The sequence below is a fragment of the Etheostoma spectabile genome, chromosome 9 (genome assembly GCF_008692095.1).
Source record: "Etheostoma spectabile isolate EspeVRDwgs_2016 chromosome 9, UIUC_Espe_1.0, whole genome shotgun sequence".
Classification (NCBI taxonomy): Eukaryota; Metazoa; Chordata; class Actinopteri; order Perciformes; family Percidae; genus Etheostoma; species Etheostoma spectabile.
This window is the reverse complement of record NC_045741.1, coordinates 9846824-9861302: the sequence shown is the minus strand read 5'-3', so window position 1 is coordinate 9861302 and position 14479 is coordinate 9846824. Positions and strand designations below refer to the sequence as shown.

General features: G+C 41.0%; 1 protein-coding gene across 1 annotated transcript in view; it reads right to left on the bottom strand.

The window, feature by feature from the left end:
* The window catches only part of fnbp1l (formin binding protein 1-like), a 43218-nt gene extending 29789 nt beyond the window's left edge, over positions 1-13429 (bottom strand). Inside the window, exon 1 of the mRNA XM_032527023.1 lies at positions 13180-13429. Within this exon, the coding sequence (XP_032382914.1) occupies positions 13180-13203 (24 nt within the window). The 5' untranslated portion in view covers positions 13204-13429. The remainder of the gene's footprint in view (positions 1-13179) is intronic.
* Between the last annotated feature and the right edge of the window lie 1050 nt (positions 13430-14479).

The window sequence follows — 14479 nt, the reverse complement described above, 5'->3', positions numbered from 1 at the left end:
TTCAGTGGCTAGAGCTGACGGAGGAGGTAGCAGATCATTTTCACATTCACAACATAACGTAAACACATATGGACCTAACCTATTTCAAAAAAATGCAAGTAAAAACAGTTTTGTGTGACAGGGCACCTTTAAACTAAGGCACCATACAATATAAAGTATCAATATTTCATAGCATAGCCTATTTGCTTATGCCTCATTATGGGTGACAAGTGATGTAATAGACAACAGCGTCTCACTCTCTACCTCTGCTGACGGACATTTCTCCAGTCTGACAGTTTTGAGACATTATTGTAAAACTTCAAACCAATAATGGCGGCAGCACCCATCAACAGCCGGTTTCACTCCAGCTCATACAGTCACAGTACCTGTAGATATTTCCACATTAAGTCAACAACAACCATGACACAACTATTTAAGTTAAAAGCCTTAATGGCATAAGACTTTGTGTTTCATAAACACAGGGCGCGGACAGCTGTTGAAATGTTGAGGCCAGTGGTGGATGTTTCATGGTACTGCTTCAGGTTGGCTCAGAGCCTCAGAAAGAGCTTGAGCCTTCCAACAGAACAACACACATCCATCAGCACAATAGTTTGACTGAAGCATTTGGTTAACCGTTTGAATGTTTGAACCAATAAGAGCATGGATAAAGTAGTTGTATCAATAAAATCCTGCCAATATCCAACACTACTAAAGAGAATAGCAAGACTGTTGCATACGTAGGGTTACAGTTTAACAATTTTATTGAATTTAAAGCCATTATTGATAGATGCACTATATTTCAAACACTTTATTAAATCTCATTAAGTTTAGCTTGCAGGTAACTTTTAAATAATGCTTGTCGTTGGCTGTGAAGGATCAAGTAGCCCACTTACTTTAGCACCTTATTTTCTTACAAGCTACTTGGTTCAAATGCTGGGGTCCCGAACCAGAACCTATAAGTTGATAAATCTACTCTACAGTATAGCTATTAATTCCATAATTTAACCTGGAACCTTCTCTTTTCTCCCAAGACCTTTTTTCTAAAGAGTCTCCACTTTTTCGGTCTTTTTGAACTACGAAATGACACGTCCACTCACAGTTGCAATGACCACACACACCAGTATAAAGTTTCATTTTCACCTTAAATTAATGTTAGTTAGTGACAGAGGATACAATCTGCAACTTTTTACAAATTAACTCAACCATTAGGCCCAACAAAAAATTACAAGCGGCTGCCTAAAAGGTTTTGACGTGGCTCTTTGGTAAAGACAAAAAATTGCAAGGAGAGAGATAAGGATTGGAGCAGAGAAGAGCCAGGTATTATGGACCAAAAGTGTAACTGGCTATGAAAACCACACCACAAAGACAGACACACACCCATACAGACAGACACACACCCATACACACACACACCCCCCCATACAGACACACACATTCAGTGGTTGTCAACAGTATTAACCACAGCTTTTCCTGTGCGGGTCCAATATGAAAGGGCAGGATGTGATGGTTACTGTATCTGTTCAACAATTCATTGAGCTGTGTCATCAGACCATATGTGCATGCCTGTGTGCACGTGCACACACACACACACACACACACACACACACACACACACACACACACACACACACACACACACACACACACACACACACACACACACACACACACACACACACACACACACACACACACACACACACACACACACACACACACACACACACACACACACACACACACGTTTTGCCTGTTGGCATCTTTGGCTCCCAGCTGTGTGTGTGTGTGTGTGTGTGTGTGTGTGTGTGTGTGTGTGTGTGTGTGTTGACCCTGACACCTACTCCCTGCAGTGTTCATGCTGGTTAGTTCGGTTGACTGTAGGCTATGACACTTGGTGTGGGTGCTGACAGCTGGCACTATTTTTAGGCAATGACTACATCAGGCCATTACGCATTAGCAATCACAAATCTGTATTTTAGGTCATGTTAAAATAATTTACTTGCAGCCTAAATGTGAGTAGCAGAGGAACAGCGAGGGTTAGATAAAACTAATTATTTTAAATATGTAAAGTGACTGTGTATACTCCAGAGTCCAGACTAATCATATCAATGCCTAAGTACGCATGTCCCCAGCTTGGCCGAGATGTGCTGGCTAATAGAAATAATTAGATAAGACATCTGTCCACTCACAATGCAGGCAGCTGCCTGTTAGCTTAGCATTAAGACTGAAAACAGGGAAACGGCTACAAATAAATGGTTTCTCCCTGTTCCTACACTTTATGCTTAGCTAACTGGCTGCAGCTTTATATTTAACCAACGTGAGTGTAATCAATCAAAGATAGCAAATAAGAACCTTTTCCATGTCAAACTATTCCTTTAACATTTTAGTTAACAGACTATATCTAGTCTTCTCTTAATCTACAGCTTTATATATTTCTGTTAATTGGAGAGAGAAAAAATTCCATCATATATGTCCCTTTATCTCCTTCCCTTCTATCCAACAGATATTCCATTCAGTGTCAACAGCTCCTCAGATAAGTCTTTACCACGGTATAAACAAGCACGTAGAGTCATACAAATGCCCTTTTACTTCCTGCAGGGAGTAACTGAGCATGTCTGACCTTATCATGGGACATGCTGACAGAGAATCTTCTGCACGGTCTTTGTCTCATGTTGGGTTAAAAATTAACTCCAAATCATATGACTTATATATGATAGGAGGTGAGAACTTGGGTGTAGTACAACTACTACAACTATGCTGCTGGCATCAGCTACTGTTAGATTTAAAAACTGTTCACCTATTGAGGCCTGAAAAATAATATTAAAATGATTTGGAATTGAAATTAGACATTTTCTAGCTAGTGCTACTACCTTAACTAGCATTATTATTTGTTACTGCTACAGTACATCTCTGCAGCTGTTCTTCAGCCACGAGCATGGACCTATAATTTGTTACAGTGTTTCTGTGGCATACTCCTGGCATAGTAACAATTTGCAAACATAAAGAGGGATTAAATGAACAATGGCAAGCCTGGACTAGAAAAACACAAAGTAGTGTTTTGTTAAAGACAATAGTGGGTCACAAAGTGGGTTTAAATGAGTTCACAAGAGACTGTAGAAATCTGAAGCTTGTTTGAGACTATTGTTGTCACATTGGGAAAGATTTACCCCCTCGAGTCTCTCGCAGTTTATAGTTGGCCAATTCAAAGATTGGAGCCTAAACAAGTCTTAGGTTGTCAGGAAACAAATTCAAATGTTTCCACCTACTCAAATGAAAATATAATTTTTCTATTTATAACAAAAAGGCAAATATCTGTCTGATCATTGTTTCTGATAAACAACAGGGGCAACCAACCTGCTCAGAGTTGGCCTGCTGCTCAGTGTGATAACATCCTTTATTCTGCACTCTGACTACCTGGCATATTATGGTCTGGGGTACCCGTGGTAACACTGGGTACTTTATGGACAGGTTTCCAAGGTAACCAGAAACCCTCAATGCTGACACACACACACACACACACACTTTATTGGGCTTTCAAACTTCATCGGGCAAATAAACAGCCTGGGAAAATTCCTATGGTGCTAGAATTAACATTGTTGCTTTTATGCAAACAGGCTGTATGTCAGACAGGGAGGGAGACGGAGAAAGGAAGGATGGGAGGCAAGTGAATGGAGAGGGTGTGGAGCTGTCCTAGTTACGCTTATCCCATGTATACACTTCCTTTTGCCCATGTCGTCTGTATTTGTACATTGTGGTAAATGCCAGTGTTTCCCTATCCATCTACTTTGCGTCAACCACAACAGCAACAAAATGCACCACAAATAAAACTGCTTTTCTATCGCTTGTACACAATGCCAACTGTTACATGAGCACAAGGGGGTTGGGACCTACAAAAACCTTTAAAGATTGTTCCTGGAAGGCCATAGTAAAAAGGACAAATATTGACCTTAGGGTCAGGTCCCCATGTGGGACTGATATGCAGCTGCAGTCAAGGGAGACGTCTAAGAATTCTGGTTTTCATGTATACGTTTTGAGGGGTCACCTGAGCTAGTGCTAGTTGAACTATTAGTCAAATGATTGCTGAGTGGGTGGACATTAAATTCAACAACAATAATTTTGATAGTTGCTTCATTGTCAACGCATAAAACGCAAAAAAATGACATACATTAGCTGGGTTTAGCTGCCACCAAATTTGGTGCTTTTGTCTTAGTTATGTTTGTAAACTAATCATCTTTTGATTTTGGTTGCCATCAAAAAACAAAAACAATTGAAGTCTTAGGGAAATTATGATGGGCATTTTTGACAATTATGTATTTAAATTAGCAGTTTATAATTCCCACTCTCACGTACAGAGCATCACACGGTCAGGCTCCTGCATATGTGGCAGAACTCTGTCTAAGGTCTAATGTGTTAAATTCACTCTGTTCCACGCACCTTAAGACCTGTAGTCATTTGGCTTTTGAGCCCATAGCACCTAAACTATGGAAGGCTTTGCCTCCACCCGTATTGTCAGCTGTTTGTGGATTCTTACAAAAAACTAAAAATCAGATAAAGACATACCTGTTCAGACAGGCATTTGCACTGCGCACGCCCTGTAAGGCAAGGCACTTACAAGACACTTTGTCGCTTACATCTGTGAAAAACATTTTAGAATTAGGTTTTATTTACTTACTTTATTAACCAGTAATCAAATAACTGCTCAAATAATCACTATTATGTCCAGTTTAACTCAAACGATAACATCATCCCAAATGTGGCTCCTGGGCGAAAACTTTGTCAAACAGCAGTTTCACATCACAAAAGTCTATTTAAGGGTCCGTGACATTAAAACATTTAAAAAATACTTCTATCTTGGCCTGTGGGAAACCCTTATATAAAAGTTCTGGAGAATTCTGCTTGATCCTAAGGGAAAAGAGGCATGGGTTTGTTGAGGGGGTGATGAGGATGATGAGTGCTGGATGGAGAGGATAGCAGAGGAGCCAACGGTTTGTCACATGGCCGCTGGTTGTTACTTACATGAACGGGGAACAAAAAGGTGCTTGATTTGTTCATTTGTGCTTGATTTACTCTCCATGCGCTAACATTGGTAGCCAAGGGAAGTAATGGGACTGTAGCAACAGAGAACCAAATCACTAAACGTGGAACTGAACCAACAATTACAGGACAGTCCAGCACAATGAAAGCTCTGTCTAGAGTAGGCTTCTTTATGTTATCTCTCTGCAGGGGTTTGTCTTTGAGCCTGGATGTCACTAAGTAAGTTGGTATCATGTCCGTCCACAGAGCAGATAGCATCTGTGCAGCTGAGGTGGGCAAGATTGGCAGTCAGCTGATGTGTTGAGTACACAACCACAAAAGGACAGCTGGAGGACATCTCGCTCTTACGTCACCAACTGGACAAGTTGTTTACAGGTTTGCAGGTTTACCACAGAGTCCACAGATGTGACAAAAACATTTGTCTTGCTGCCGTTTCAGTCAACAGAAATTAGCCAGGGGAGAAAAAAACAGGATGCTACACTAAGGAGGTGATGTATATATAAAAAGGGATTGTATTTTTCAACAGTACATAACCTAAAGATATTCACAAAAACCTATATCATGGTATATATTATTCCCATACAGTCTCCGGTCATTTCTTATGCAATGTACTTTTATTTTATGATACTGTCTATTGTGATTTAGTAAATATTATGGATACTCTTCTGAGAAATTGTTGATGTCAAAGTTGACCAGACAGGAAATTCAGCCAATTCAGTAAATTAAATACTTTTAAAAATCATCATATTGACGCAAAATAATCATAAAAATCCAATATTCCCAAAAAGAGTTCTGCTTATTGATTTGCGGCATTACCAACAATGGCTTAAAACTACCAGAGATATTAAAAGGGATAAACAGACATAGTTTATACCATAGTATAAACAGTAGGGCAAAAAACAATATATTGTATACTGCCCAACCATCTCACAATAAATATTTTAAAACTCTTTCAAACTAGTTGGTGTGGCAGTTAATCTACAGGGCTAACAAACAAGAATGCCACCAGCATAAAGTCTTTACTACTGTCTGTGAGCATGTAACACAAGCAGGCCTAGGATTGACAGCGGATAGCCATCCAGCAGAGGCTTAGTGTAATGACTGGGTTGGAAATCTAGGCAAAATTCACCAGAAAAATTCCCAACATCTTCCAATTTTCCATGTGTCCTTACAGCCTGCATTTTTAGCCGCTGGCTAATAAAGTAACTGACTAATAAACAGTTGACAGACAGACTGACTCCTAGAAGTTAGCAAACAGTGACTGCAGCTGCAACTGAACAAGCCCTGCACACAGACAAGTCATGAATCTGAAACGCCTGGAACGGTTTCTGTCTCTGGTGATTCAGTTTGTACTTCCCGGAAAGAAATTGAAAATGTTGCAACAATAGATAGAAACGGTGAGAATGATAAAAATTTATTTTTATGACTGGTATTAGGAAACAATGAATCAAAAGTTCAAAATACACGGCGGAGCAGCCAAATATCTAAGAATAGGCAAGGCTTCATAAAGTCCACTTTGGGAAGTTTCATGACAATTTGAATATGAGGCCATATAGTATTCCTAGAGTTTAAGAAGCAAAAAAGCAGTATCACACCAACAATAAGCCCTGATGGTGAGGAGAGTCACAAAACCAGGTCATACAACACACACACACACACTGACCCATTTAGAAAACCGGTTTATCCAGGGTCACTGCATTGGTCTGACAGGCGCACAGGTGTGATGGTGTCTGAATCCAACAAGAGCATGACTGCTAAACAGCTGGCTGGGTGGATACAGCTGTGGCTGCATCCAGAGGGAGGACGGAAGCGATGGGAGGATGAGAGACAGGAAGGGAGGGAGGCAGAGGAGGGAAGCATTGGGGACAGAGTCCAAAAAAAAAAAGAGGAAGAAGGCAGCAAATCCGTTTGTGTGTGTGTAGTACTAGTCACACAGAATGAATGAATTAAATTCACAAGACTATGGATTGGTAATTCTATAATTAATTTCTTCCTTTGGGTAGTTAATTGCCTCATTTGTCACTGCCTTCCTTTGTTTGTCCATATGTCATCCGGTGATACTGCCAACACCATTCATCATATTCTGATTCAGTTTTTGAGAATTTATGCACCTCATTGCTATTATGAGGGCGGATTTCTGTTGTCATATTTTTATTTGTATTCTTTTGCATGTTTGCGTGCTGCTGCGCTTCCCTGTTTGTGTGTGTGTGTGTGTGTGTAATAATAATAGAATGTTATGTGGCATTCACGGTTTGTGTTTTTTCGTGTTTCACAAAGAGTTTAACCTGAACCAGACCAACAACAACGATAGAAAGCATATCACATCCATACAGGGATAGTATATCATACAGTTGTTAAAACATATGACACACTAGTATTGGATCAATACTCGTTATCAGCCAATACGCAATTTCAGGTATCAGAATTGGTATAGGGAAGCAAAAAAATGGTATTGGACCATCTCTAACTACTACCACCATTACTAAATGCCTTGCTCCCACAGGTGTTTTCAGTTATTCTGATTGGGGTCTCATATTGATCAGACGGGAATCACGCAGGCTAATCCTTGATAGGAACCGGCTGTTGAGAAAGTCAAGCATCCAGAACCGCAGAGGGCTGCCATCATGGGATCTCGATGTGTATTTGTGACGTTAGTGAGAGGCGCTGTATCTGGTGCTGACTCATCCTTGCGGGCAATTCCTTGGTTTAATATATTTTAGCCCCGCCGCTGCTTGGTTTTATAAAGTAATTTGTGATATTTCTCTGTTTCGCCATGGCATGGGCTTTGACTTCCCTGCTTGCTTGCCACCGTTTGTAGTTCGTACATCTAGGGTAGGCTACTCTTGCATTCACTCAGAGTGGGTCATTTTTTTTAAATACATTTAAAACACAATTGTTCATTGTTTTTAATAGACTGAAAGATATGAAAATCCCTGTAGCCTATTTTAACACAATTCAAATTGTGCAGAGGGAATGATTTACATCGGTCACTCTGACTGGAGAAAGTAAGAATTTCTGTTCCTCATCATCGTTTTTACTAGACAATGGAAACTCCGGTTGGTACAGCAGCTTCTGCTGACATTTTTTGCACCTACTATTAATGTTTAGATCTGTACACAGTGTAGAACATAATTCTGCTCTGATGTATCCTAGTTACTGTTGCCGCAGCCAGTTAATGTTTAATCTAATCCTTTAGGTCTGTAAACTCTACTGGTCTCTCAGTGCATGGGCCTTCATCAATGCACCTCCTCCTCACATGAATATATTCTCTCCTCTCATTAAACATTTTCATGAGCTTTCTTCTCCTCCCATTCTTCTCTCACACCTCCTTCCTCCCTCTCTGTCCTCATCTTCCTCCCTGTCTCCTGGAGACGTGTGTTAGCACAATTTAATTAATTAAGAAAGACATCTGCCCTCACACTCAGGACACAAAAAAGTAATCTGGGCACAATCTGTGTCAAACATCCAGGACTGAAAACAACATGTTCTATAACTTACACATACAAAAACTACCTCCTCCACACACCCACACCCACAGAGCTGAAAAAGCTTGGCTAGAGTGGATCTAACAGCTTGCCGTGTCCAGGCCAGTGCCCTCAGCTTCAACATGATTTCATTCACACCCGCTGTGTCCTGCTAAGAACCAGACTACGGCCCTACTAAACAACAGGAACCCTCTCATCAGAGCTTTCACTGCTACAGATCCATAAGCCAATTAGAAGATATTCAACAAATGGTGGATCAAGGAACCACATTACACGGCAAACAGGGCTAGGCATTGTTCAAAAATATTCAATACCTGTACCGATACATATGCTGTGACAAAAAGAAATCGCAACATCTCACATTACGGCACAAATATTTTTGTCATTTTTCAGCTCCTACTGCTTGAGCTCTGTCTCTGTGTAACAGTGTTTTTACCTGCCTGCCGTTAGCACGTGTAGCGTTAGACCGCCAATCACAGATAGGATTAGATCTTGGGAGAAGCATGCTGCATCATTCTTATTGGCTCACTCTCGCTAGTGAGGTTTACTCCTCAGGTATTGAAATTGCATTTTTCGATTGGGGCAATTTGTCAGTGCCTAAAAAGTATTCAATTCTGGGGCAACCTCTATATATCACCCAGTAAGAGAGTGCACCCCATGTAGGCTGAGGCCTTTGCAGCGGCCCGGGTTCCAACCCGACCTGCAGCCCTTTGCTTCGTGTCGTCTCCCATCTTTCCTGTATATCCACTGTCCCTTTGAAAAAAAGCCCCGACAAAAATAATCTTGAGAAAAAAAAAAAGAATTAAATTCTGTACCCAGCCCTAATGCCAACCCTTTCATACTCTGAAGTCAAGGATATAGAGCAGCAAATTACCATTATTAATAATCAAAACTAGTTTATGATAATGAGACTGAATACGCACCGGAAGACGACAACATCAGAACAAAATCTGTTAACAGCATCAAATGGGACTGTGTCAAAGCCACCGACCAGGAGTCATGTGGATGGCCACATGACTGAGTCTTTCAGATCCAACGCCAAAGACTGAACTTTAAGGCTCTATTCAATTATCTGTTTAATAATTCAACCATCGGAGAAAAAAAGTGAATTAAGTCTACTTACAGAGCACGAGGTGGCATTGAAAAATTGCTTGTTTTGTCTGACTGTCAGAAAGTATTTACAGTTCTAAAAAATTGAGAAGAATCCACAAATTCTCACATTTAGGAATCTGAACTAGTGAATGTTTGACATTTTTGCCTGATAAATTACTTGAACTAGTAATCAATTAATCTTCTTTTGATCGACTAATCAATGAATCATCAAAACACTACAAGGGTTGATAGCAAGACCACTACAACTGATCCAGGAAACTTGATTAAACACACAGAACACAAATGAATGATCACTCTGGTATTCATAATCACTGCAATTACAGTATATCTTTAATAGACACTATATTGCCCAATCATCATCCTGATAGTCCCATAAAGCAAGACATGTGAAATGCTGAGATGCAACCCTACAGTCAGTAAGACGTTAATATACTGTGGGCTACGGTCTATAAATACCACATATGGGGATATTGAGCACTCTTGTCTGAGTCCTATGGCCACCTGATGCCAAGAATACAAGCAATCCTCTTGCTCCAAGTATCAAATGATTCCCACATAACCCCGGTAACCCGTTCTCCAACAACACCTCCCATAGGACACCTGGGGGAACGCAGTAATAAGCCTTTTCAAAATCCACAGAACTACATGAAAGAAAGAAAAGCTAACTTTTGTGACCCCTTGCTATGCAAGACGGTAACAATCTGCTCACTGCTCTGAAACTGAGTTTCCACAATTGGTTTTAAGTTCTCTCTCTATTTATCGGCTGACGGTCTTCAAAGTAAAATCAAGAGTCTAGCCAGCCGTTTAAAGCCTGTCCACTTTCCTCTACCTTTGCATCCTTTATTCCCTTATCCTTGCCATTCAGTTTGGCCAATCAGTAGAGACGACTGCCTGTCAGCCTCTTGTCCTTTAGTCAGACTTGGCTGCTCCGCTCTGCTGGCCTCCGGCTCACCTCAACCAGACAGACCAGAGCACAGCATGGCAGCATCCTGGCACTAAGCGCACACAGAGCTTTAATTCAGACCAACACTTCCTACTTTGTGTCTGTGTGTCTCGGAGGGCAGGAAGCCAGCGCCGTAATAGGATGTTCCTCACTTGGGTTAGAGCCAGAACGCTAGTCAAAAGCAAAAGGCACCGGGCTTCATTGAACATACTAATGCTGCCTTTACTTGAGTGCAGCTTGATTTATTTATATAATGCGGTTTGTAAAAAATAAATAAAAAAAACTAAAATAAAAAAATAATACCAACCTAGGGGTTGGGACGCACCTTGTGACACAGTCACAAGAAAAGTCTGAGGGCTCACAAGATGATGAAGAGGATAAAAAAAATAAGAATAAAAGACTTTTAGCTACATACATATTTTTTAGACTTTTTATTTGAATTTGGTCACAGCCGGTAGTAATATGCAATACTGAGGGTTTGCCAGTAGACAAGGCTTGGTTTTAAGGGGTCTCAATCCACAAAGGTTGGAGTAAATTACCAGAAAATCAACTAACAGCCATTTTGATAACCAGAGTAATGATTTTATTCATCTCTCAAGAAAAAATGCCAATAATTAGCTTCTCCGAGCTACACAAATGTGAATATTGGCTTTTTTTCTTTATCCTAAATGACAGTGAATCAAATCTCTTTGAATTTTGGCTGTTGGGCCAATAAAACAATCTGAAGACATTCAAATTAATGACGGCTGACTGACTGCAGCCATCATAATCATACATGAGACAACCAAATAATGGTGTTTGGCCGACAACTGTAATCTGCAAACTTCTATTGGACAGCCAATCATGTTTAATTTGAGATCCGACAGCCAAGCACCTACTACCTAATGAAAATAGGTAGACAATGATGTATAGTGTCTGACATTACATCACTGGTCATTTGAAAACCGCAGCATCAACAGCATCCCATCACACGGACAATAACCCTTAATCTGAAATCAGGCAGCCAATCATGCATAATCTGACATCAGGCAGCAAACACATTAATCTCATCAGTGGATTGAGGGGATTATGATGGCCCTTCAGCAAGCGTCCCCACTCATCAGATCTTTGTGTGTTTTGCTTCAGCACTGATGAAACGACTATGCAGAGATGAACTGAAACAGGTTTAATGAGAGTCTAAAGTGTTTTAACACTTTGAATTTGAGTTAGTTTTACCAAAGTCATACCTTGGACTTATTTCCTTTGGACCTTTGAGATAGTGGTCTCCTATTTTGTTTTTTTCCTGAAATTGACTGAAAACACATTCACGCCTTTAGAAACAGGCTCAAAAATGTTTACATTTTCCTTTCCAGTCTTAAAGCCATGTTGCCAGCCTGTCCATCTGTCTAGCTGGAACACAAACAGATACAGCTGATAATATCTACTCCAGACAAGAGCAAGGGAGAAAGGAAAACTAATTGGATAACATGAATGAGAGATTTAAAAATAAATTGAAAAAGAAAAATCACGTAGGTGTCCATGTGTACAATATTTCACAACAGACAAAGCAAACAGTCATTGCTTTGTCTGTAGCAGCATGTTACATTTAAGGACTGAGCAAGCCAAAACTTAGCTTATACTAAACGGCAGATAACCACTGAGGTCAGCTGAAGGAGTATCATCTCAGGGAGGGTCACACACACACACACACACACACACACACGTTGGCTCTCTGGTTACAGCAGCTTGTGATGGCCAACACCCCAGAAAATACATTATGTTAGCTACTACTTGTATTGAAACAAATGGTTAATAAATTAACTCCACAGTGCAACAAACAATTACACCACATCATAACATGAAATTTGAGGGCATGGATTCACTCTGATATCAACTTCACTTGACAAAGAGCCTCAGTAGCTCATGATTGAGTGATTTAAGTGATGCAATTGTATATGAGTGACTTGTACGTAGCTACTCGTTGAGTTGCAATTGCTAGAAAGACAGGGCAGACGTTGGGAGGTGAATTCTGTCGGCTGCTTCATGTGTCCCCCTTCTAATCACATGGAAGTTAAGACAAAAGATGGGATAACTGGCCACAAAGCGACTTGCTATGCCCCTCAGTCAGTGAAACCCACGGCTGTGAAGGGATATTTTTAAGTAGACCGAACAGGACTGTGCTCTCTACCCGGATTCTCCACCCTGCTACCGGTCGGGAATCCCTTCCAGCTTCTCTTTGAAACAGGGTGTGACACTCCAAAAAACCTCAAGAGACAACTTCGTAACTTGCCAGTCAAACAAAATCAGGAATTTAGCAACTCAGACATTATTTACGTTGATAAGTAACCGAGCGGAGGAGGCAGCGTGACCCCCGCACCGGTTGACGCGCCGTGTGTCTGCAGTCTTGCCTATTGTTCCGCCGCTGTCACAGCCGTTAAGGTGCACCGCGGATTAGCTAGCTTTAGCTTTTAGCCTCGCCGCAGCACAGCCGGACAGCTAGCGTAGCCGCTCGCCTTTTCACACAAAGCTAAAAAGGTAACACGGCACCTTTCTTCCACCCCGGTTCCCAATAGTCGGTGTGTTGACCCGGCCAGAAACACAACGCAAACCAGCCAAACAGTAAATCTTAAAAACAGTTAAACATACCCAGAGCTCCGTTCCCCAACTCATCGCGGATTCCTCCTTCTGAGTTCTCCCGTATTAGACACAGACTTCCCCGCTCAGACTCTCCTAAACTGCCGCTGGGACTCCCGGTTCTTCAGTGTCTGCTGACATGCACACACACTCCTCCTCCAAATCCTCCTCCTCCTTCTTCTCCTTCTCCTTCTGCTCTCTATCCGCCTGAATCAGCAGGGCCGCCCAAACCAGGGGCCCTTCCACAGTTTTAAAAAATATGGTTAGAAGAGCGGTTTTAGACTTAAGAAAGACCAACAAGTAAATAATACAGAGCAAAAACTATGAGCTTTCTGTAAATAATTAGGCTAATATTATGGAATTGTATTGATTTATGCAGTAGGGATTTGCAAATAAATGCAAAGGAACCAGAGTCTAGAGTAGGATATGCTATTATTTGATTGGGATTGATTGTTTCATCAAGTTTAAAGAATTTGATTTAAATCAGTTTGATATTATTTTGTCATTGTGCTTTCTGTTGGCCCAATTTCAAGATGAAGTTTACCAAACAAAGTTTACCTTCCAACTATAGGCCTAGGCCTACTGTAAAAATCATAAAGGTCAAAGTGTTGATGATGTTAAACAACTCAACTCAACTCAACTTCAACTTTATTTGTCATTTTATATGTACAGAGTGCATACAGAACGAAATTGCGTTGCATACAGCTTTTAAATATTGCAATGATATTCCAGGTGAGATGGAATACATTTCCGGATTATTATACAAAAAGTTATACAGAAGTGCAGCAGTGATCAAAATGTAAAACAGTGCAGGGGATAAACAGTGTGCAAATTGTGATGGTTCGGTTCAAAAAAGCATTTGTGCAAAAATGCATTTTTTCCTTTGTATGAGAGTAAAAAGAGAGGAACTGAAATAGCTAAAATAGCTAAAAGTTCAGCAGCATTTTAATGCCCGATGACATGCAATAGGTGCAGAGTTCAGTTTATGGATCAGAAGTTCAACAGTTTGATGGCAGTGGGGAAAAAGCTGTTGCAGAACCTGGTGGACCTGCAGCGGATGCTGCGGAACCTCTTTCCAGAGGGCAGCAGGGTAAACAGTCCATGGTGGGGGTTGTGGGGGTCTTTGTTATTTTCGGCTCGGGCACACAGCGCTGTGATGAAATGTCCTTAATGGAGGGAAAGGAGCCCCAATGATCCCTTCTTCTTTTCTCACCACCCTCCTCACGTTCTTCCAGTCAGAGGCTCTGCAGCCTCCACACCACACAGCGAGACAGCTGGTCAGAATGCTCTCTATGGTGCTTCTGTAGAAGGT